The sequence below is a fragment of the Rhinolophus ferrumequinum genome, chromosome 23, assembly GCF_004115265.2.
Source record: "Rhinolophus ferrumequinum isolate MPI-CBG mRhiFer1 chromosome 23, mRhiFer1_v1.p, whole genome shotgun sequence".
Classification (NCBI taxonomy): domain Eukaryota; kingdom Metazoa; phylum Chordata; class Mammalia; order Chiroptera; family Rhinolophidae; genus Rhinolophus; species Rhinolophus ferrumequinum.
This window is the reverse complement of record NC_046306.1, coordinates 30,363,788-30,388,457: the sequence shown is the minus strand read 5'-3', so window position 1 is coordinate 30,388,457 and position 24,670 is coordinate 30,363,788. Positions and strand designations below refer to the sequence as shown.

General features: G+C 40.1%; 1 protein-coding gene across 4 annotated transcripts in view; it reads left to right on the top strand.

Moving 5' to 3' along the window:
- PAK5 (p21 (RAC1) activated kinase 5) overlaps positions 1–24,670 on the top strand; it is a 283,597-nt gene that overhangs the window by 228,487 nt on the left and 30,440 nt on the right. For all 4 annotated transcript variants that reach the window (XM_033095502.1, XM_033095504.1, XM_033095503.1 and 1 more), the window contains one exon: positions 11,092–11,880. In XM_033095502.1, coding sequence (XP_032951393.1) covers positions 11,092–11,880 — 789 coding nt within the window. The remainder of the gene's footprint in view (positions 1–11,091; positions 11,881–24,670) is intronic.

The window sequence follows — 24,670 nt, the reverse complement described above, 5'->3', positions numbered from 1 at the left end:
TGGATGGACCTAGAGAACATTATGTTAAGTGAAATAAGTCAGACAGAGAAAGGCAAATACGATAGGATCTCACTTATATGTGGAATCTAAGAAAAGAATAAGTGAATGAACTAATCAGAAACAGTTTTGCAGACATAGAGTAAAAACTGAGGGTTGCTAGATGGGAGGGGTGTGGGGGTAAGAGGGTAGGTGAGGGGATTAGAAAACAGTCAGTAACCACAAGATGTCCACGGGATTCTGAAAATTAATTTGGGGAATGTAATCAATAATGTTGTAAAGATTTTGTAGGGTATCCAATGGACACTTGTCTCGTAAGGGAGACCACCTCAGGGACGATGTAGATGCCTGATCACTGCACTGTACACCTGAAGCTGAAGCTGAACAATAATGAATGTCAACTACATGTTTGTATATGTATGTATATATATATGTATGTATGTATATATGTATGTATATATATATGTGTGTATATATATATGTGTGTGTGTGTGTGTGTGTTTGTATGTGTGTGTACTTACAAGAAGCGGAGTACAGCATTAGGAATAGAGACAGTGGAAATGTAATGGCTCTGTGCAATGTCAGAGGGTTAGTGGATAGGGGGAGGGGGGTTCACACAATGTGAGGGATATAAAAGATAAACGTCTAAGTTTTACTTTGTCTTGTGCACCTGAAACTAATAAAAAGAAAAAGAAAAAGAAAACAAATCATCTTTTAAAAAAAGAAAACAAAAGAATGTCTGAGCTTGAATTAAAGCAATGAACAAACATTAAATTTTTTGTTGGCAAGAGCAGAAGTGAAATCAGAGACGTGTTTAGTCCAAGTTCATGGGGAAAATGCCATGAAGAAAACAGCAGTGTACAAATGGATTAAATGTTTTTCTGAGGGGAGAGAACACATCACAGATGAAGAGAGGTCAGGGCGGCCAGTAACGAGCAGAACTGACGAAAACATTGCAAAAATGTGTTGAATAGTGCATTGAAATTGTCGGTTGACTGAGAAGCATAGCAGACCAAGTAAACATTGACAGAGAAACAGGAAAATCTTAACTGAAAATCTTGGCATGTGAAAGGTATGTGCCAAAATGGTCCCAAAGGAGCTCACTGATAAACAAAAGCAAAGGAACGTTGAAGTTTGCCAGGACCTTTTGGAGAGGCAAGATGATGTTTTGGGCTGTGTTATCACTGGTGATGAAAAATGGGTGTAACAATACGACCCTGAAAAAAAGCGTCAAAGTGCACAATGGAAGTCAGCCAATTCTCCACGACCAAAAGAGTTCTGCAAATGAAAAGTAGAAACAATATTGCTAACATTTTTGATATCAGATTTTGATATCAAATTCATTATGAATTTTTACCAACTGGACAAACAGTTAACCAACTTTACTATTTGGAAGTGCTGAAAAGGCTGTGTGAAAAAGTTAGGCGAAAACAACCTGAACTTTTCACTAAAAATTCATGGCTCTTGCATCACGACAATGCACCACCAGCTCACACAGCATTGTCTCTGAGGGAGTTTTTAGCCAGTAAACAAATAACTGTATTGGAACACCCTCCCTACTCACCTGATCTGGCCCCCAATGACTTCTTTCTTTATCCGAAGATAAAGGAAATATTGAAGACATTTTGATGACATTCAGAACATCAAAGGTAATACGACAACAGCTCTGCTGGTCATTCCAGTAAAAGAGTTCCAAAATTGCTGTGAAGGGTGGACTAGGCGCTGGTGTCGGTGCATAGCTTCCCAAGGGGAGTACTTCGAAGGTGACCATAGTGATATTCAGCAGTGAGGTGGGTAGCACTTTTTCTGGAATGAGTTCGCGAACTTAATTGTCAAACCTCGTATATCATATATCTAAAAAAGGTGTATTGGACACTTCTTGCGTTCCTTCTTGCATCTTTACGCCAAACTTTTTTACTCCAGCCGTTACTGAGGCATACTACTCACCTCAGTTGCACCACTTACCTCTGCTTTCAGACATGGCAGTTTCTTTACTGCCACCTTGTGAGATACGTGTGTGTCCCCTCAGCCATTCTGATGCAGAAGATGGGACCAGATTGATGAATGCTTCCATTTTCATTCCCTTGAGTGGTCAATTCCGATTCAGTCTTCACAGCTCTTCAGAAGAACTGAGCCGCAATTGTCCACAGGTAAACCAGCTTGCTAATGCACCTGTGAACTGGCTTCCCTCCTGCCCTGTTTCCCCCTCCTCACTGTTCCTTGACCTCATTTTCCAAAATAAAGTGCTCACATGCAAGCCTTTGTCTCCCTCTGCTTTGGGGGAACCCAGGCTAAAACACATGGACACAGTACATGGAAAGCGTAAATAATATTGAATTTGTATATCTACTTCCCAATTTAAGAAAGATTGCGGACTCTTGTCTCATTTATCTCAGAGTTCTCCCTGCACCTAGAAATGATTTTTTTGACTAAATGAATACATTAATGAATGGAGATACTGCCATAGGCCTCGTTGCTCCCTAGACACTGAACCAGGAAACAGCAAGCAAATAGTAGTTAAATTCCCAACTACAGCACTCAATAGTCTCAAATTGACTTTCAATACAAACATAAAACACTTCTGTTAACTCAGGTCAAATTGACTTCAGTTGACTTCAGCCTGGCTGCCTCCATTCCAAGCAGTAAGAATCAGGATTAACTGTCTACATTTACTTTGCCCCGTTAACAATAAATAGAAAGTCACCTTCACGGATTATCCTTGTATGGATCTGGTCACTAAATGTGTTAGAGTCTCTGTGCTTTAAGAAGGCAGAGAAAAGGGCAAACAGCAGAACATTTTCCAATTAACTCAATGAGGAAATCTTGCTTTCTACAGAATGTATAAAACCTTTCTTTTTTTAAATTTGGGAATATTGGGTAATAATGTGTTTTTCCAGGGCCCAGCAGCTCCATGTCAAGTCGTTGTTTTCAATCTAGTTGTGGAGGGCACAGCTCATTGGCGCATGTGGGAATCGAACTGGTGACCTTGGTGTTATGAGCACCACGCTCTAACCACTGAACCAACCGGCCACCCCACCTTTCTTAAATACATTATGCTTTCTTGTAATTTGTGCAGAACTTAATATTTTTAGTTAGCAAAGAAGTTGGTTTCTTTGGATTCCACATGATTAAGATTATTATGTAATTTATTTTAAAAGGTCTTAGTGGTTAGAAACCCTCACCACTACCTCTACTCTAAGATATCCTGCCCTAATTCTCATATTTTTCCAGGAATATGTGATTTTCAACTATTCACCCAATTACCTCCCCCACCAACAAACGTGTATGTAGAAAACTGAAAGAAAATAGAAGATCTGAGGTCTTGTGATACCAACCGAGAATTACGATTTCTTTCCATAGGATCCAAGTATATCAGGTCTTTTGTTTATTGTGATTTTTGTACCCAGCTTCTTTCTAGCCACATTTTGTAATAAAAACAAGAAAATTGATTCTCTGCAAATAGGGCAAGCATTTAGATAAATTGTTTAAAAGTAGATATTTTTGAGAGAGTCCTGGTTTGCTCTTGAGTCATGGGACTATTTAACTTATTGACCTCTTGCAAAATGTTTACCCAGAAAGACAAAATGAAACACATTCTTGAGGAGGATGGAAGACATTGTTTTTAAAAAAGAAATGTTAGGTCTTATTAGGGCAAAGCTGTTAATTACACACTTCATTATTGTCAAGGTTAATACAGTCTGTGAGAGCAGAGGCACTTTTTCATCTCTTCCCCGGGAACAAGGGGAGACAGCTGTTCTTATGGACAGATCCATTATAGCTTATCACCAGCCGACAGCCTGAGGAAGGAGCACCATGAAATATGGCTGCTGTCACCGGGAGCCAGAGCAGACACTGAGCTGGTCCATCCTCAATGGAAAGACAATGTGAACCATGGCGTCAAACTCAGACAGATTGGGTTGCATTGATTTTTTTGATGCCTGGCTGTGCCGCAGCGTGAAATTCACCGATACTCTTGCAGTTATTATAGTATTGATCTCTACAAAACTGCACAATCTCGCTTTAATAAACATCAGATACTGACAGTAATAAATAGTGGTTCCTACATTTTGAAGCCTGGTTAAACTGTGTTGTAAAAGTCTGCATGTTTAGATTTCATTAATATTGTTCAGCCATTTATGATTCCTTACAGTGAAGCCCGTGTTAGGGAAACAAATATTGCCTCCAGTTTTAGTTTTACTGGACTTCCTGATTAAATAAGGTTATGATACCCTTCTTTTTAAAAATGCGGGGTGGGGGGGAGGAGCGGCAGGTCAACAATTTTTTAAATTAGATTTATTTGGGTGACCATGGTTAGTAAAATTACATAGCTTTCAACAATTTATTTTTAATAAATATTTACATTTTGCAAGCCTCTTCTCGTTAACACTGATTTAACAGTTTTCATTGAAAGAGAGAAAAGTGTGTGCTTTCTTTAAGAGTGATACTTTTATATCATCAGGAAACATTGCCAAATGCTGAAAAGGCGATCCAAGAAAACGCCATGCCTTAGATACAACATGCTTAGATACACTAGTCGTTTCTTTGAGTTTTGTTTGTTTTGCTCTGTTTTTTACTACTACAGATAAAATTCTTTTTAAATATCTTCAACCACACCTTCACTTCTATGGAACTCAGGTTTTATTCATCAATAACTCTAAGTCTCATAACTTCATAATAAGATCATGATGATATAGAAGCGGGTGTACCAAAATGGTGAAACCTGCTGCAGTCTTCATTTTGATTAAACGTAATAAGTATTGCACCTTCATAGGGAGTGGGAAAATATTGAACCGTGTAGCTCCCAATAGCCAACTATAACATCACATAACTTGAGCACAATATGTATATATATTTAAAATTATATGTGTATATTAAAAACAATCTATATTTAACACCATACTCTCTCTCTCTCTCTCTCTCTCTCTCTCTCTCTCTCTCTCTCTCTCTCTCAAATGCTGAATCCTACTATACTAAAGAAGCATATCTCAGTCTAACAATTTTTGCCATGAAAGTAGCCCCGATTGTAGAAAGTCTGGAAAATACACCAACCCCATTAAGTACATAGTATGAGCAGTACACCAGCGGCATTATCGCCTGGGAGCTTTTTCAAGATCCAGAACCTCAGGCTCTTCCTCAGAACTACATAGATGATGGATTACAGAATTGTACACTTGAAACCTATGTAATTTTACTAACCATTGTCACCCCAAAACATTTAATTTTTTTAAAAAATCTCCCTTTAACAGGATCCTTAGGTGATTTGTTTGCATCTTTAACTTTGAGAAGCATCAGTCTCAAATATAAATAATCCTTAATCTCCCCACTTAGAGATGACCACTGTCAATATTTTACAGTATTTTTATTAACCTTTCTTTTCCATACACACCTTTCAATTTAAATACTCAGAGTCTAATTTCGTTAAATTTTGTGACTCAGACTTTACATATTTTAAGATACCAACTGTGTTGATAATGATTTGAAAGTATTGCATTATTTTAGATCTAATAAGTAGTATTGAGTATATATATAACAGTTGTAATTAACTTGAGGTACGTCTGTTTAAATTCAAGACACTTGTATCTAAAGTTACTAATAGTCATTCTTTAAAGACTACTACATCAATTATTCTTTTTCTTTTAACATATAAAGCTGAGATTTGTTTCTTCTATCTATTGCTTGCAGCTTCTTTTTTTCCCTAAATTATTGTCAGCCTAATTTAAAAGTAAATTTTACCCATAAAATAGTTAAATAACTGCCATTTATTAGTGCTTATTTTATGCCAGGAATCATGCCTACTTTTCACACAAATTATTTTATTAAATCATCACATTAACCTTGTAGGTAAGGATTTATGCTCACCATTTTATGGATTAAGAAACCATGGCTTCAAAAGCTTAAGTAACATCACTGTGAGCCTAAGATTCAAAACAAAGATAACAAATATTACGTTGTTTTTTTAAAAAAATGTTTCTTACTCAATGGACAGTCTTTATTTTTTCTTGTACATAGCATTTAACTCATAGCAATGTTATTATTTCTATTTCCATAATAACAAATATAGAGAATTCTATGTATTTAGTTTACTGCTCTCGTTTTGCCCATGAACCACACAGACGTCTCTGGGTATGCTATGATAACTGCAGAGAACAGCAGAGTCCCCACTTCTGAGGCCACAGATTCATGTGTATGCTGAACCAGCAACCCTCTCACCTCTCACAGAAATCTGAGTGAACATGTGTGGGGTACAGAAAAAGTTGTGGCATAGCTGTTTGTGATTCTTTGGTTTTCAATTTTTCAAATGTAAGACATTTATAACTCCATTAATGAGAGAAAGGGCTCGCCCAAACAGACCTTTATTATGTGATTGATTAGTCGCTTAAAAAATATTTACAGATAGTATATATAGACGTATAGATATTATAGATATCTATGATAGCCTTCTATGGATATTACTGGATGGATAGATAGATAGATGCCTCTTTGGGACGTCTAAATTCCTTTCTCTCAGTATTCCCCAGAAACTAAGTGAGGTAATTTCAAGTCTTCCCATTCAACTCATTAATGAAATTAAAAGGGTTTTAGTGGGAAAATAAGGAGATTTAAAGAAACCAGCAGTTTCAAAGGAAATATTCAATAATGCTCTAATCTCAAAGGAATCACACAGTGAAGGATTTTTTTTTTCCTTCTCAATATTTGTGTCCTGCTAGTGAATTTTTCAGACTAAGAGTCCAGTCTCCATCAAGGCCATTTATTAATTTGCTGAAGATGAACTAACAGTTTTTCCGGATATAAATTCCAAAGGAAAAGTGATTGAGATGCTAATTTAATATGAGCATGGAATCCTTTCTCCTGCAATCACAGTTACACTCATAGGCCCAAAGCTGGTGACATCTTAACACATTCTGATCCTCTGTTCTCCTCTCAGTCATTCAGGGAGGATGAGCTAGTATTTCCCCACTGTTTTCCTCTATCCAATTACTTCTATTGTTTCCTTCTGGACCTAACTCATAATTCTCCTCTTTCTGGATACTTCCCAGGATTTTCAGTTTGTTCTTCTCCAATCTTTTCTTTATAACCTTCATGTTTTAACTTGCCTTCGTTGATGAGTTATATTTAAATATTCTTAATTCATTTCATATTTACTCACTTATGTCTGCCTGACGGCCGTGTGTTTATTGAGGGCATCAGTATGTTTTAAAACTGCTTTGTAATCCCTTTCCCCATCAGCCTCTACAATTCCTGGGGATTTGAAGGTGTCACTAAATATCAAGAGAAATTACAAATGAGAAATTTTACAAATTAGAAAAAGGGTAATGAGAGAATAAAATTAAATCACATAGCAAGTGTGGCTGAAATTGAGACCAGAACCTAGAATTATCCATATTCTGTAAATTCAACTCCTTGCTAAGGGTAGAGTATGTCGTAGAAATATGCTCTTCAATGACTTATATTTGATGGGTTGTGATGTCAGACACCAAGCCTTTGCATTGCCAACTGGTGCTATTTTGTTTAGCTTAAAAGAATCTGAAGAGTACCTTGGAAAGAGAGCTAGATGGGGAGAAAGGACTTGGGTTTCAATCCCCAGGTCTGTTACATACCAGTTGGCAAAGTCAACTCTGAGTTTCAGGTTTACTCAGTAAGAGGAAGAGGTGAACTAATTGATCTCTATATATCTTCCAACATTAAGATACTGGAAATGATTCTGTGGTCCCTGAACTGAATACTTTATGTATTTAGAGATGGGAAGGATGGAGGCAGACAGGAAAGACTAATTGAAATATTATTTAAGACACATAGAATTTACAGAAATGATTTTTTTCTGGGATACACACCCCAAAGATAACATTGAATATGAAAAATTCTAATATAGTTAACTATTCTTAGTCAAGTTCAGAGAAAATCCGGATAATGTTTTTGCTAAAGAATTATCCAAGTAGGTCCAATAATTCAGAAGATACTTGAAGATGTTGGCATACCTTACAGTCATTATTCATTTGGCATACCAGTTAACACAGATGCCTGGAACTAAAAATACTAGAAAGCTACTTTTTTGGGGACCATGAATATCTTATAACATTTTCTTTGAGTAATTTGCCAATTGTTCATAAAGAGAGAGTAGGAATACGCAGAGGGTAATTTCTATCCATAATACTGGCTAAAAAGACTTTTAGTTGATACCCTGTGATATATAATAAAAAAGACTGATACTGTGTTAAATTCCTGCAAACAATATTGGAGACCAAAAGTTTAAATCCAGAGAAAGTAACCTTAAGCATGTCTAAGAGGATTTGAAGAACACTCTGAGCAAATAGAAAGAGCAATTGTAACAAATAAAATACACCTGAAATACAATAGGAAGCTGCTCAAATAGACTTGGTATTTTTGAGGGTGAGTTAAATTAGCATTTGTATTTCATGTATTAGATGTCTGTTTCATTCTTTTCTTTTACTGGGCTGGCTGCTCACCCTTCGCTTTTCATAGGTATTGTTTCTCCCAAGTTCATCCGTTGGAGTAGGCATGGGCGTTGTTGCTCTGAGGAAAAGTCCATATATATATGTATATATATATATATATATATGTCCAAATATATATGAGGTCAGACAATTAGGTTCGCAAACTCATCCTAGAAAAAGTGCTACATGACTCATTGCCAAATATCACTAAGGTCACCTTCACAGTACTCCCATTGGGAAGCTATGCACCGACGCCAGTGCCTAGTCCACCCTTCAAAGCAATTTTGGAACTCTTTTTCTGGAATGGCGCTCAGAGCTGTCATTCTATTACCCTTGATGTCCTGAATGTCATTAAACTGTCTTCCTTTCAATATTTCCTTTATCTTTGGGTAAAGAAAAAAGTCATTGGGGGCCAGATTAGGTGAGTAGGGAGGGTGTTCCAATATAGTTATCTGTTTACTGGCTAAAAACTCCCTCACAGACAGCGCCGTGTGAGCTGTACATTGTCGTGATGCAAGAACCATGAATTGTTGGCAAAAAGTTCAGGTCATCTAACTTTTTCACGCAGTCTTTTCAGCACTTCCAAATAGTAAACTTAGTTAACTGTTTGTCCAGATGGTACAAACTCATAATGAGTAATCCCTCTGATAGCGAAAAAGGTTTGTGAAATTAATTGTCTGAATTTGATCAGACAATTCTCTGACAATTCATGATTCTTACATCATGACGATGCACCAGATCACACGGCACTGTCTCTGAGGGAGTTTTTAGCCAGTAAACAACTGTATTGGAACACTTAATTCAGACTACATGTATACATGTGTGTGTGTGTGTGTATATATATATATATATATATACACATATACACACACATATATGTATATATACACACACACATATACACACACATATATGTACACACATACATGCATACATAGGATGCCAAAAATGTATATACATTTTAAGAAAGAAAAACTGTATTAAAATTGTAATACTCATTATATACCAATAGCAAAAGATGAATACAAGTCATGTCTGACTTTTGCAATTACAAGAAGTGCTCAAAGTAGTTACCATCAACATCCAGACACTTCTGATTACGGTGAACTACTGCTTGGGCAGCATTGATCAAAGTGTCCACTTGTATACATTGTTTGGCACCCCTGGTATGTATATACCTATGTATATATGAAATATTATACTTTCTCTGGGGGATGCTCCAAGAGAACGTCACCTATTTTGGCTTCAATCAATCAACTTGTACCCTTCATACACAAACAGTCACAATTCATGTAATGGAACGCTATTCAGTGATGAAAAGGAATCAGAAAAAAAACAGGCTATTGATTACAATGTTACAATGTTATAAAGTGACAACCTAGATGAACTTAAATGAATTATGCTAAGTGAAAGAAGCCAGACCACATCCAGACTGTGATTTCACTCATATGATATTCTGGAAAAGGCAAAACTGTAAGGATAGAAAACAGATCAACAGTACTGAGGGTTTGGGGAGAAGGTAGTGTCTGACTAGGGGAAGCTCAGGAGATTTAGGGTCGGGGGAACTAATTTGCATGGCACTGTAATGGTGAACGTATGATGCTTTGTATTTGTCAATACCCATAGAACTTTCCAGCACAAAGAGTGCACTAATGTATGCAATTTTTTTAAAAACTCAACCAGAAGATCAGAGGATCCCAGGATGGAAGGCAGATAGTGACAAAAGAATCTAACTATTACACATATCTGACATAACCTCATGGAAGGGAGTGTGGGGAAAAAAGGATACTAACCTGAGTAACTTTGGAAAACAGCGCTTTGAATGTAAACTGTTAAGACTAAAGTCAAAAAGAACTGTACATAAACATTGTACTCTGGTTGGTAAAGTTGTTTCGCATGCTGTATAGGTTAATATTCTGAAACTGCTGTACATTTATATTGGGACTGAATAAGTAAATAACTAACAGATGGTAATCCAAGCTTTTCACCGTCACAGAGTGGGTTATAGATAAGTAAGGGGGAAAGCTAGAATGCACCATGTGGTACTAGATTAGATTCAGAGACAACAGTATGAATTCATGTTTAGATTAATATAGATACAGATAGATATAACTACAGATGTGTGTATGTACAGGGGGAAGTATACACACATAACATTTCCTAGCTCCGTTCGTGCTTATGGTTTTGCAAATAACCTGGATAATGGATGTAAGAAAATAGTAAATATGCCCTTTATGACCAAACAGTTATAGACTGTTAAAATTATACTCAGCAGCTTATGGTTAGATGGTTAGGGTTTATTATTTACATGGAGGAACAAAGAGAGGGGATTTCCCATGAAGTGGTAAGTAAGACAGTGATAGCCTATATAATATAGTCTTCTAAATGGCTTTTGATGTTTAATCGATATCTCTATCGAGATGGGTAAGGAAAGATTTGCAATTTCAGATTATTGTTTAATATTTGATTTATTTCACCACTGAAGTTAATCACCAGTACTTTTTAAATCATTTTTTTTATGAAATGTTCCTGGGGTGTGTTTTCTTCTGGTTTAAATTGGATGGAGTGGGCGTGGGATTCCTCCATCAACTTGAAAGCCTGAAACATTGTCTTTAAACAGTATTCCCTTTATTATTCCCAGACAATCGTTAGAGGAAACAAACCCGGCAAGGAAACCTCCATCAACGGCCTTCTGGAGGATTTCGACAACATCTCCGTGACTCGCTCTAACTCCCTAAGGAAAGAAAGCCCGCCCACTCCGGACCAGGGCGCCTCCTGCCATGGTCAAGGCCACCGCGAAGAAAACGGCTTCATCACCTTCTCACAGTATTCCAGCGAATCGGATACCACCGCTGACTACGCCACGGAGAAGTATCGAGAAAAGAGCCTCTATGGAGACGATTTGGATCCGTTTTACAAAGGCAATCAAAATGCGGCCAATCAAAATGGGCACGTGGTGAAAATGAAACACGGGGAAGCCTACTATTCTGAGATGAAGCCTTTGAAATCCGATATGGCCAGATATCCCGTTGATTATCACGCCCACTTGGACTCACTGAGCAAACCAAGTGAATACGGTGACTTTAAGTGGGGCTACCAGAGAGCCTCCAGCAGCTCCCCTCTAGATTACCCGTTCCAGTTCACGCCTACTAGAACTGCAGGGACCAGCGGGTGCTCCAAGGAGAGTCTGGCTTACAGCGAAAGTGAATGGGGACCCAGCCTGGATGACTACGACAGGAGGCCAAAGTCCTCGTACCTGAATCAGACGAGCCCTCAGCCGGCCATGCGGCAGAGGTCCAGGTCAGGCTCGGGGCTCCAGGAACCGATGATGCCCTTCGGAGCAAGTGCATTTAAAACCCACCCCCAAGGACACTCGTACAACTCCTACACCTACCCTCGCTTGTCAGAGCCCACAATGTGCATTCCAAAGGTAACGTTCACTGCCCCCTTCCTTCAAGTGTGCAGGACCCTACACAAAGCGGGTGCTAGCACGACCTCCTTATACAGTCAGATTCTAAAGTGCTGGCTTGCTTTGTAAGTGAGAGTCCGTATTGAAATTCTATCTGATTTCCTTACAGGAGCCCCAAGGGCAGAAAATTTAGGGCAAGACACATTTACTCATTAAATTAAAAGTCTTTTGGGATCTCCTATGGGGTTTCTGGTAAAAACGCAAAAAATCTTGTTTATTTGAAAGCTGTTCTGATATACTAATGATGAAACTATGATATGCTCCTCTTGGACTAAGTTCTTTGTTAAGGAATGTATGATTATAGATGACTAGGTGGAATAATACAGTGGCTCCTGCATTCTGACAAAATTTATCTGGATCTGCAGAAAAGGAAAAAAAAAATCAGGATAACGTGGTAAGTTTTTAATAAAGTTGATTTTATTCAACCCAAGGGACGATACTTTATTTTGACCGTGTGTTCTTTCTACGGTTTTGGTGTTGAAATGTCATTTTTGTATGAAATTTTGGTATGATTGATAGAAGTTGGTTGCTGGACCTTTTTCAATGTGCTTTTTATTTTGTTTTGTTGTAACTCTTCTATAGGTAAAAAAAAATTTTTAATGTTAGCTGCTGCAAATTTGCTTTGAAAATTGACTAGTCCATGGCACCCCGAAGTTTGGGGACCATTGTTGGAGAAGTCACTGAACCTACAAGCACAGACTTTGCAAAATACCTTGGAGAATGTGCAAGTGGTTTATTTTCCCACGGTAACTTAGAAATGTTTTTGCTACGTCACCTGTATAGCAAAGTGAAAATGGAGCATTTGGTGACGGGCTGTGGATTCCAGAGGTCTCAAGCCAGTTGAGAGGGACATGACTTCTGATGGTGTGATCATGTACATTTGTGCCAAATGCTCTCTCTTTAAAAGCTTGCGGGCTGCAAACTTTGGAAGGCAAGCTTGCCTGCATTCATCTGCCTTATTGATTGTAGATAGTCAATATTTTTCCTCTGCTTATTATTTCTTATAAACACAATCCAAAATATTGAAGAGCAGTCTTTTAAGGACATGCTGGGTGTGACTTAAGCCATGCTTTAGAAAAAAAAAAAAAAAAAAAACTGTCACTTTAGTTCCCAATATATAAACTAAAAAATAAATTTTGAGGAAATAAAGACCTGAAACATATACCTCCAGTTAAAATGTAAACATTGAGATGTTTCTCATCTCATTGTGTTATTTATTTAGACTACCAGGGTCAGAGTTTCGTGACTGCCTTTACTTCCTCTGTTCTCACCAGGGCAATTGTTGGAAAGAGGTCTATCTAATTGATCAACAGACAAAAGCTATATGAAGCCATACGCATGTATCATGATGCATGAGATAGTTAATTTGCTTTCTGTTCATATCACTCGCCTGAGGGAACCCCTTCATAGTTCTAGAGTGAAATAAAGGAACTAAGGACGTTCTGTAGCTGAATCTACTTACATCCTCGGGTTTTTGAACCTTTATGGTTACTTTATGTATCAGTAAAGAATGTGATTTTTTTCAGCTTTATTGAAGTATAACTGACAAAAATTATAACACATTTAAAATGGACAACATGATGATTTGACATATGTGTACATTGTGAAAGGATTCTCCTCCAAGTTAAGACATCTATACCTCACATATTTACTTTTTTTTTCCAGTGAGAACATTAAAAGTGTACTCTCTTAGCAGATTTCAACTATACAGTACAGTTTTATCAACTATAGTCACCATGTTATATATTAGATCCTCAGATCTTATGACTGCAAGTTTGTATCCTTTACCAACTTCTCCCTTTTTCCCCACCCCTCAGTTCCTGCCAACCACTTTTCCACTCTCTGTTTTTGTGAGTTCTACTTTTTTTTTTTTTAAGAGTCTACATATAAGCGATACTATGCAGTATTTGTCTTTCTCTTCTGGCTTATTTCACTTAGCATAATGTTCTCCCGATTCTTCCATGTTATTGCAAATGGTAGGATTTCCTTCTCTTTTTAAGGCTGAATAATATTCCATTGTATATATATTTTCTTGATGCACATTTTCTTGATCCATTCATCTGCTGACAGACACATAGGTTGTTTTCATACCTTGGCTATTTTTAATAATAGTGTAGTAGGCATGGGAGTATAGATATCCCTTCCAGATAATGATTTGTTTCCTTTGGATGTATACCAAGAAGTGGGATTGCTGGATCAGATGGTAGTTCTAGTTTTAATTTCTTGAAAATCCTCCATACTATTTTCCACAGTGGCTGTAACAGTTTACATTCCCGCCAACAGTGCACAAGGGTTCTTTTTTTCTCCACATCCTTGTCAACATTTGTTAGCTCTTGTCTATCTGATAATGGCCACTCTGACAGGTGTGAGGTGATATCTCATTGTGCTGTTGATTTGTATTTCCCTAATGATTAGTGATATTGAGCACCTTTTTATGTACCTGTTTGCCATTTGTATGTCTTCTTTAGAAAAATATCTATTCAGGTCCTTTGCCCATTTTTTAATGGGTTATTTGGGTTTTTGGATTTTTTTTTTTCTATATAATTGTAGGAGTTCCTTGTATATTTTGGATGTTAACTACTTGTCAGATGTGTGGTTTGCAGATATTTTCTCCCATGCCATAGGTTTCCTCTTCATTTTGTTTATGGTTTCCTTTGCTGAGCAGAAGTTTTTAGTTTAATTTAGTCCCATTTGTTTATTTTTGCTTTTGTTACTTTGCTGTTGGTACTTAATCCAGAAAATTATTGCCAAGACCGATGTTGAAAAGTTTATCCCCTATGTTTTCTTCTAGGAGCTTTATGGTTCCAGGTCTTACATTCAAATCCTTAATACATTTTGAGTTGATTTTTGTGTATGTCATAAAACAAGGGTCCAGTTTCATTCTTTTACACATGGCTATACAGTTTTCCTAACACTATTTATTGAAGAGACTATCCTTTCCTATTGTATAGGCTTGGCTCCTTTGTCAAAAATTAATTGACTATGTGTATGCATGGTTTTTTTCTGGGTGCTCTATTCTGTTCCACTGATATGTGTCTGTTTTTATGCCAATACTATACTGTTTTGATTACTACAGCTTTGTAATATAGTTTGAAATCAAGAAGTGGGTTGCTTCCAGCTTTGTTCTTCTTTCTCAGGGTTGCTTTGGCTATTCAGGGTCGAATATGGGGTGTGTGTATGTCTATGTGTGTGTTATATTTGAACACTTGTATTAGGGAGCTGTTTTAGGTCATGGTCATAGAGAAAATTTTGTCTAGAAGCTGTGACTTTTCAGCTGTGAAGCCATATTTGGCCCACTGACATTTTTAACCCACCCATTAGTCATTTCCAACATCTGAAAATCAAGATACTTCACTTAGAAATCTCAACTTCTGGGTTTCAGGTTTCTCTTAGAAAAAAATAAAATAAATGGAATGATCTAGTATCCCTAAGCCAGCTTTTTCACACAGCATTGGAAATAGAATTGGCTGGAGGTGAAGGCTGCCCTATTGGAAGGGACAGGCCCTGCCCAGGGCACTGCCCGGCCCACTTCATTCACTTTTCCAATTAGCCTAATACTTATAGGCATTTGGGATTTAATATGACCACCAGCAACCCCTGCCCACTCATTTCACAGGAGGGAAACTGAGGTCCAGAAAGTCACATGGCACACTGAGGGTTTCATAGTTAGTTGGCTGCAAAACAAGGACAAGTATTCAGGTCTGGTATTTCTCCTAAATCTAGTGTTTTTCCCCAGTATATGAGCATATGTTATTTCAGGGGTTCAAGTGCACTTGCCAGTAAAATGCAGAGGTCCCAATGGCCACCAACTTTAGGCTACGTGGAAGAATAGGAAGAGGATGGAGAGAAGGAGCGAGGGAGGGGACAATTTGCTCATTCCTTGCCAACTCCCTCTTCTTGCAGACCTCCAAATATAAGGCAAAGCAAACCTCTCCCAAAATCTGGTTTTGTTAAACCCAGAAACAATGGAGAAACCACTGTAGCTCAGAGAGAAATAATAGTTCTACCAGGAGTTTTTCAGCTTTATAATCAGGACTCCAAAGGAGCAAGCTACTGTTCCACATTTCGTAGGAGACCCATAGAAATTCACAAGCATGTTTAGTGAGAGGACAGGAGGCGGGAGGCTTGTTAGTAATTAAAACGTTTACATGATTAAAAATATAACATCTCTCTACAAAAGACTTAGGTGCCTGTGTACTCTTAAAAATCTACCAACTACATTTGGATTTCCTGCTGAGGGAAGAAAGAGCGATCGTGACTCAGATGATTTGGCTTTGCCTCATGGAAAATCCTAGAGGCTGATGGGTCACATTCACATTTCCAATAATAAGAGAAAGCACGAATCCTGTGTAGGTCTCCAGATAGAGCACAAATGAGGAGGAGGAGTGTGTGTGTGTGTGTGTGTGTGTGTGTGTGTGTGTGTGTTTGACACCAGTTTTACATTTTGGCATAAAGGGAAAAAAAATACTAGTGACCCACAACAAAAAAAAATAAAAAAATAAAATCTCCTCCAATGTTATCTAACCACCTGATTTTCCTGTTGACTTGACAGGAATCAAGGATGTTATGAAACCTGTAGCTATTGGCATTCATCTCCCTACTTTTAAATGTTTTTTGCTGGGGCTTAAGCACATGAAACCTTAGGGGGAGATGAAATAAAGCTACACAAGATCCATATAGCACCATTCATGCCACAGAACTATTAAAACAGCCAGACGTGGAGAGAGAACACTTTCCACCCTCCCCTGCAGACAGCTCTGCCTCACAGGGAGGGAAAATAGCTGGAGATACTATCACCATGTGTCCATGTGTTTGGTTTTGCTCATTCTGATGCTCTCCGGGTACTAGGCAGCTGCCTGCTGAAGCATCTTATCTGGTTCAGCACATCCATTCCTTGCTCTGGCTCCAGCCCCTGGAAGCTCCCAAGGAAATCTCAGTTCTGCCAGTTCACTCAGTATCTCGCTCTGTACCAGATACGTGCTTTGCAATGTTGCACCTCAATGCCCTGTGAAGCAGGTATCTCGCTTCCTTTGTGCAGATGAGGAAACTGAGGCTTTGAGAGGCTCAGCAACAGCCAGGTTAGGCAGCTCAGAGAAGAGCTGGGACCCAGCTTTCTGGGCTCCGTCCCTTCATCAGACATTGGATACATCCCCAATGGCACAGAAGCAGCTTCTGTGGATACCAGGCATTAGCCCGGCTTCTTACAAGCTCCTTTTAACACCTGCAGCAATGAGGTCCCCTTGGGTTGCATCGTCCTGTCTCACTGTATGGCAAGATTTCTCAACCTTGACACGATTGACATTTTGGGTTTGATAATTCCTTGTTGTGAGGGGTGGGGGCTGTCCTACGCACTGTAGGATGTTTAGCAGCGTCCCTGTTCTCTACCCACTAAATGCCAATAGCACCCCTTCCTCACCTGTAACAACCAAAACATCTCCAGACACTGCTAAATGTCGCATGGAGAATGGTGAGCAAAAGCAGCCCCAGTAGAGGACCACTGTTCTATAGCTACCGTTTCTCAAGTACTTTTTGGCAATTTAGGCGGTGGGTTCTGGAGATAAACTCCCTGGCTTTGAGTCCTGATAGTGCCACTATAACTGGGTGAATAAACTGCGCTACCCCTTTTCTATGAACTGGGAATGAAGACCATCTTTGCCTCATCGTGTTGTGTGAGGGTTAAATAAGTTAATGACAACAGCCTAATTATTAATACACACAGTCTGCACACATCAGTCTGTGTGTGGCATGTGGATGGATGAGGGCTGTGATACGCTGGGGCTTACCTTAGGCCAGCACTATGCTAAGCATTTAGCAGCCATGACTCAATTTAGTCCACACAACAACTCGAGAAGAATTCCAGATCATCTCCCTTTTACTATGAAGAAGCTGAGACTCAGACACTAAATCTTGATGGACTTCCCAAGGATGTCGAAAGCAAACAGCTGAGCCAGGATCCAAAAGTGGTTTTGTTTGACTCCAAAGTCTATATATTGCAGAGCAATCCCATTTCCACGGAAGAAAACCGAGGAGCAGAAAGATGAATACGCGGCGTTAGGGCCCAGTTGCCCATACCACAGGTAGCCCTCACCGTGCTGGTGAAGAATGGGTGATGATTTCCAAGTGGAATGCACTGTATTCTGTCTGTTCTTGATAGGCTGGAATCTTCTGAGAAGTTCCTTAGTGTCACCCAGGCTGTACTTTGTGGGTAAAAGCTGGAACCATGGGCTTCAAAGGAAGTATTAGGAGTAGAGATCCTTGAGACTCCCATACACTCACTCTATTTTGAATGACGGTCTTAATTTTATAAAAGACTGTCCTGAATTTCTTACTCATTCCAGAAGGCATGTAAGAGCACAAGTTCTAGAATCAGATGCCCAAGATTCGAGCACTTACTAGCTGTGTGATCTTGTCTGTGCTTCAGTTCCCTCATCTGTAAAGCGGGGTGTGTCAGTACCTACTTTGAACTTGTCCTGAGGATTAAAAAGGGAAAGGCGTTAAAACATGGCAGGCACTCGGTGTTAGCCCTTATTCCCAGGAATATTTCTGCTTAGAAACCATGTTACCAATATCTGCTAACACCAACCATAGAAACGTCCTGTTTGTGTAATCCTTTGCACATTTTCCAAGTAGGGGAACGAGTTCTATCTGACTTCACCCTCACATCCACTCTGTGCAGCCTAATAAGTACTATTGTCCTTACTTTAGAGATGTGGGTTACAGAAGGCCAGAGTGGCGGTGTGACTTCCTCAGGACCATGCAAAGCCTTTGGGGCTGAACTGGCCTGAGGGTCTCAGTCCCACCCTCTTGCCCCACCCCCCACCCCCAGTGCTTGCTGTGTACTCTAGAATGGACAGGACATTCTCAGACCCCTGTGGAAGCCAGATGCTAGGCGAGAACAGCAGCATTGAAGCGAGAACCATCATAACATAGGTGTATAGTTATGACAGTTCTTGCCAAACAACCAGCATTTTATCCCCGTCATCTCCTCTGCACAGGGCAGCAAAGTGACCATTGCTGCAGCCCAGGATGTCCCAAACAGATGGCATATTAAGGGGCTCTGAGTGAAGCGAGAGGATTCAAGAAGAATGGTGGCACGATTCCCCAGACCTTTCTTCTGGGGTCACCCGCGCAATGGTTTTTCACAGCTCAGCTAGCACTTTGCATTCCCTGGAAGGAAAAGCAGTTGAACCAATGTGCTCAGCCTTCTTGCATCAATAATTTAACAACTCACCATTCTGTGTGGCGCTTGCCAGGCCCAGATTCAGCCAAGACTCCAGGAACAAAACTGCAGCTTCTTGTCTACTAAGGATTCCAGCAGAACACCTTTCCAAGATCCTGCAGGGGCCTGATGGGTAGTGAAACGCCAATGCTGGCAAAATCTGATGGGCCGCACCAAAAAGTATGAGGGGGCAGGAGGCGATTGAAAGAGAGAGCAGTGCTTACTATAACAATGGATATGATTGCCTTTAGATTTTTTGCTTTGTCTACAGGCTCCTGTAGGATGTTCACTAAAGCTCATAAAACCCCAAAGAGGTGATTCAGAGCAATATCTCTAACAGCTGTTCCTTCTGATGGAGACTTGAGCTGTCCTTTGCATACAAATGGACTCGTCTTCCCACAAGTGTTCTTGTGGTTCACAGTAAATGGTGTTTTGGTCATTATAAGTGGGCGTTCCCATCACCAAATTAAAAACAACATGAGTCCAACCTGGCCCTGACACATTTGAACCATATTCTGCAGCAGTGAACCAATCCCCTGTCCTTGTTATTGCTGGCACTGACAGATCGCCAGAGTAATCTGCTCTTGAAGAGAGGATGCATTCTTAGAGGTTGGAGCAGCAACCTTGGGGGGTAATTGGATAAACTGATTCAGAGGTGGAGGAAGAGCCAGAAACACCCGTAAGCTGATCACAGATCTATTTATTTCTTCAAATTTCTAGGGTTTGCCTATGTATAGAGGTTATGAGCCTCTTGTCCGAACTCTCCTCAGTGTGCTCTTGCCATATATTTTGTGCACAGGTAGGGAAGGCAGGGAAGTACATGACTTCTAACTTCGTGTCGTAAGGTGTAAATTCCTATATGCCTAAGTAGGAATCTGACGTCATGCTGTGGGAGGTTGGCTTGCAAAAACACTAAACATGGTGCATGGCTTTCTGCTACATGCAGTTTGGAAATCCAGAAAGTGTCTGAGCATCCAGAAGTTAACCTACTTCCCATGCGCCCTGCATCAGGACCTTAAGGAGACACCTTGGTTCGTTAGGTCCTCCGGGGTCTGCTCATGACCACGACTCAGTGGCAGTGATAATGTATGGTTGCGTCTTTTACCAACATGCGAAGTCAGCTCACATCATGTGCTGTGTCCCTTTGTCATTTGGCCAGGGCGAGTGTAATAGGCTATGGATTAGGGCTACTCCGTTTTGTAAGTGAAACTAAGTAATTGGGAGGAAACTGATCATGGCTGGGCACGTGTCACAGTTTTGCCTCAAGCAGGGACAGCAGCTACTGTTTTATTACTGTTATAGTGCAATTGGAGATGGAACAATTTCTTAACACCCTGCAATCTGAGAGACTGGTGCGTTCAGGACAGCAATCATCTCAGAGGAGCAGCAGAGGCTGGAAGGACGTAGCAGAGGCTGGAGACACATGAGCCCACTGGCCATGGTCCAGGCTGTCTGCCCCCAACCTGAGCAAGCAGGGACTAGCCCCCATCACCAACCTTCCTGCCCGAGGCAGAGAGAGTTGAAATCGCAGACCATAACCAGAGGGACACATGAGAGTACACACACATTTGAGTCACAGAGTTTAATAAATCCCCTTCCCCTCACTACCAGGCTCTAAAATGTTTCTCCAGAGAAAGCCACTTATTGATTTTCTCTGGAATTCTTACAAGCAGCCATTTTCCTTTCCCAAAGCCATGGCTGGTCCTCTTACCTTTCCCTTTGAGTCAAGTAAGGACCATTTAATTTGTCCTTTTCTTGCTCAGACAATAGAGGTCTATGATTCACTTTTATCCTGCATTTGATTTATGTAGACCAAGCAGGCCCCCCGTCTGGCTTTTTCATTTTGGAGACGAGCAGTCTCTTTGCTTTATTGTACCCTGAAAAGGTCCATTGGAGCATCACACTCAAGCACTGGGACCAGCTGCCTCCAGTCCCTGTAACTGCGGGAAGTGGAAAGGGAGACTCTCCATCCTTCACGGAACATTCCACAGTCCCCATTCTGTGGGTACCGACGTACGCCACACACACACACACACACACACACACACACACACACACAGAGTCCAGAACAATCCAGCCACAGGCCTCGCTGTCACCAGTACAGAAGGCCACGCTGACGAATAGATGCTGCAGCAGGATTTTTTTTTTCCCTTCTTTTCTTCCTCCTCTTGCCCTCCCCCCGCCAAGCCTTTTTTTTCAGCCTTGGCATAAAATGGTCAAATGATGTTCTACTGCAGAATTCAATTTCACAGTTCAGTTAGGTCCTTGATTACACTGCCAAATTCAGATTAATGTGTCTTTAACTAACATGGATCAGGGGAATTCTGGCTGACAGCCAGCTGTAATCGGAGCAATTGATAGCTGTGTAGAGTTTTATGCCCTGTCCACCCCAGCGCAGCACTGGTGAAATTGATTGATTAAAGGAATTCATTGCTATAATTATTTATAATTTTGATACATCACAAGCCTGTGTCTGACCCTATCCTTGAAGGTGTGCGCCCCGTGGAAGGGTAGTCTGGCAAAGTTGTTAACTGGGGATTATTTATTCCCATATAATACAGACTTTTTCTTTCTTTCTTTCTTTCTTTCTTTCTTTCTTTCTTTCTTTCTTTCTTTCTTTCTTTCTTTCTCTCTCTCTCTCTCTCTCTCTCTCTCTCTCTCTCTCTCTCTCTCTCTTTCTTTCTTTTTTGCCCTTCTTATTTCTTTATTAGGTTTGAATAGAAACAAGAAAAAGCACATTTCTTTAAGAATAAATTTATATGGTATATTAACAGGTATCAGGAAGCTGAAAAATGAATGTATGCTATTAACCGTTTCAAGGAAGAAGGAAACCAAGACTGTTTATATGTTCTTGCAGTAATTTTAAAATTCCTGTAAGTAGAGGATTCCTTCTCTGAATGTATGTGATTTTCAAGGACAATTAGTGGCCTTGGAACAGCAGCTAAGCAGTTTATCGGACTGGATGAAAATTTGCAGAACGATCTAGTCTTCTCTTATTACATTTTGCCATATGGAAATTCTCCTTAAATGTGCACCGACCGTAGTGTCATTTCTATGAAGTTACTTTTTCACAAAATCACAGGACCGTTCTCTTCAGAGGAGTGAAGAGAAGCCTTCCTGGTCTCTCTTTATTGTTTTTCTCTCCTGCATTTTAACTTCCCACCCCTGCTCCTGTTCCCAAGACTTTGCAATAAGGTCTTCGAAGATAAACTAGTTGCATGGATCTTTTGGAACTGGTTTGGGGCATGGATGGTGGGAGCTACATTGGATTCGCTTATTAAATATCTGTCTTATGTTCATCCATTTCCACTTCATTGCAATTTTACTAAATGATTAATCCCTGTATCTCTCTCAAGATACTATAGGCCTGGACGCCTCATCTGGAGCCATATGTGCTCCTTTTTTTCTAGAATATATTCGGACATCAGGTTGTCGAAAGGTTGCACAGTTCAAGCTTTCCTGCTTTTCAAGTCTTTTATACATGGGTTGAATATGTGTGTATGTGCAAAACAGTATATATGGACAAATTCATCATTTGTGTTTCACTCACTTCCAAATACAGGATTTCATGGGAAAGATGACTTAGAGTAGGACAATTAAATAATGATGGCAGTTTAAGTGCCATTTAAGAGGGCCTGGAGGCCTTGTTATAGAAGAAAACCTGGGCTTTCTTTCTTGGAAGAACCCAGAGAAGAAAGTTTGGGCATTGCAATTAAACACAAAGTTCTGCTCTGGCCAAAGCAACACTGAAAGTGATAAATTATGTACGTAGAGGAACAATTCATTTTACTGTGATGACTATTCCTTTTCTGTATATATTGAACTGATTTCTCTAGGCCAAGACTGTTAAAAAAAAAAACAAACCCTTAATTTTTCTTCCATCTCCCTCCTCTAGACATTGTCATCCATCACTTTTCTGGCCCAGCTCTTGGCTTCTGCTCCAGGAGGATCAGACATCTGGACCCCCAGGGGAACACCTTAACCAGGCGCTAGCTCTGTAGTTGTCACTCCACACTTTGCCCACCTCTGTCCTGTCCCTGTCCACCTTCTAGTCATTGAAGGATATCTCTGAGACTGTATCACGGGCCCAAGTGCTCCAGTAAGACTGTCTGGGTTTGAATTCTAACTCTGCTTCTTAGCTTTGAGACCTTTGACTGACATACTTAAACCTACTGTGCCTAGGTTTTCTTATCTGTAAAATGGAGCAATTATGGGGCCTCCCTCATTGTGTAACTTGAGATTTAAATGCAACCAGGTACATCAAGTGCTTAGAACAACACCTGGCACATGAAAAGCGCTCAGCAAATATCAAGTATCATTATTGATATTAGTATAACGTTATCTATCCTGCAAGGATAGACTTCCAACAGAGCAGGTAATTAATGGAAGGGGCCCAGTAAAACGCCCCTACATTTTATCAAAGAGAGAGTGTCCAGCCTTGAGTACACAGACCGGGGATGTGACAACAAATGGTAGAAATGCCAACACAGGTGAGAAAGCGGGCCTGTGGGGCCAGTATATTGAGAAGTTGGGATGTCTATCTAGACATCCTCCCACTGGGAGTGAAAGAGAGACCTGAGCAGAAGAACTGCGTGGTGTAATCTTCTTGGGACCATAGGGCCACTTGCCTTGGATGACTTGGGGGCAGTTTCACCTCGCCGAGCCTCAGTTTTATCAGCATTAAAATGGAATAAATTCTCCTTGCTTGACTCTCAGAGAAAAAAAAGACCGAGGCCTGCCACAAATGTGCAAGCCAGTGATACTCATCATCGTGAAAGCCATAGTTGAGTCATCAAGACGCAACTGAGGGCCAAGGTCAGCGACATGGTGGCCACAAACAGCGTCCCTCATGCATTTCTGCTTCACAAAGACAGCTCTCTGCCCACCATCTTCTCCTTGAATGGATGGCAGCCCAAAGGGGAGGCCGTGTGTTCCCTCCCTCGAGGCAAGCAGTCAATTGTCCTTTGACGAGTACACCTTGAGTCTGGTTCCAAAAATTGTCTCTTTGTGAGAGTGGTTGCTCCTCATCCATCACTTTTTTTCAGAAATCTGCACCTTTTACCAGCAGGCATGAAAAACGACACCACTGTTTTGTCTCAGAAACCTAATTTCAAAGACAGTTAGCTTCCAGAAAACAACTCTGCCTTCTGTCTGACTAGAAATTGTCCCATTCGTGCAGGCAATCGTCCTCTTCTCTATGTCACGTGCTGGCTGTTGGGCCTAGCCTCTAATAATGCTGCTGACAGTCAATAAAGAAGAAAAGTGGCCTAATGCAGTGCGGAGTGGTGTTTGTGATCCCTACACGATACAGCTTTTTTTGTTATTATTATTTCTAATATATCTTCAGAGATCAGTTATCCAGGCTTGTGGGAATGAATTCAATTTTGCTTAAAGTACAGGAGCAAATCCTCCAGGGAAGACATGAGGAGATAATGGCACGTGATGGCTCCCAGGGTATACTTTCAAAAATAAAAGTCACAGACCCCGTTTCTACTCACACACTGGCCTTGTAAGGACTAGCCTGGGCTTGGC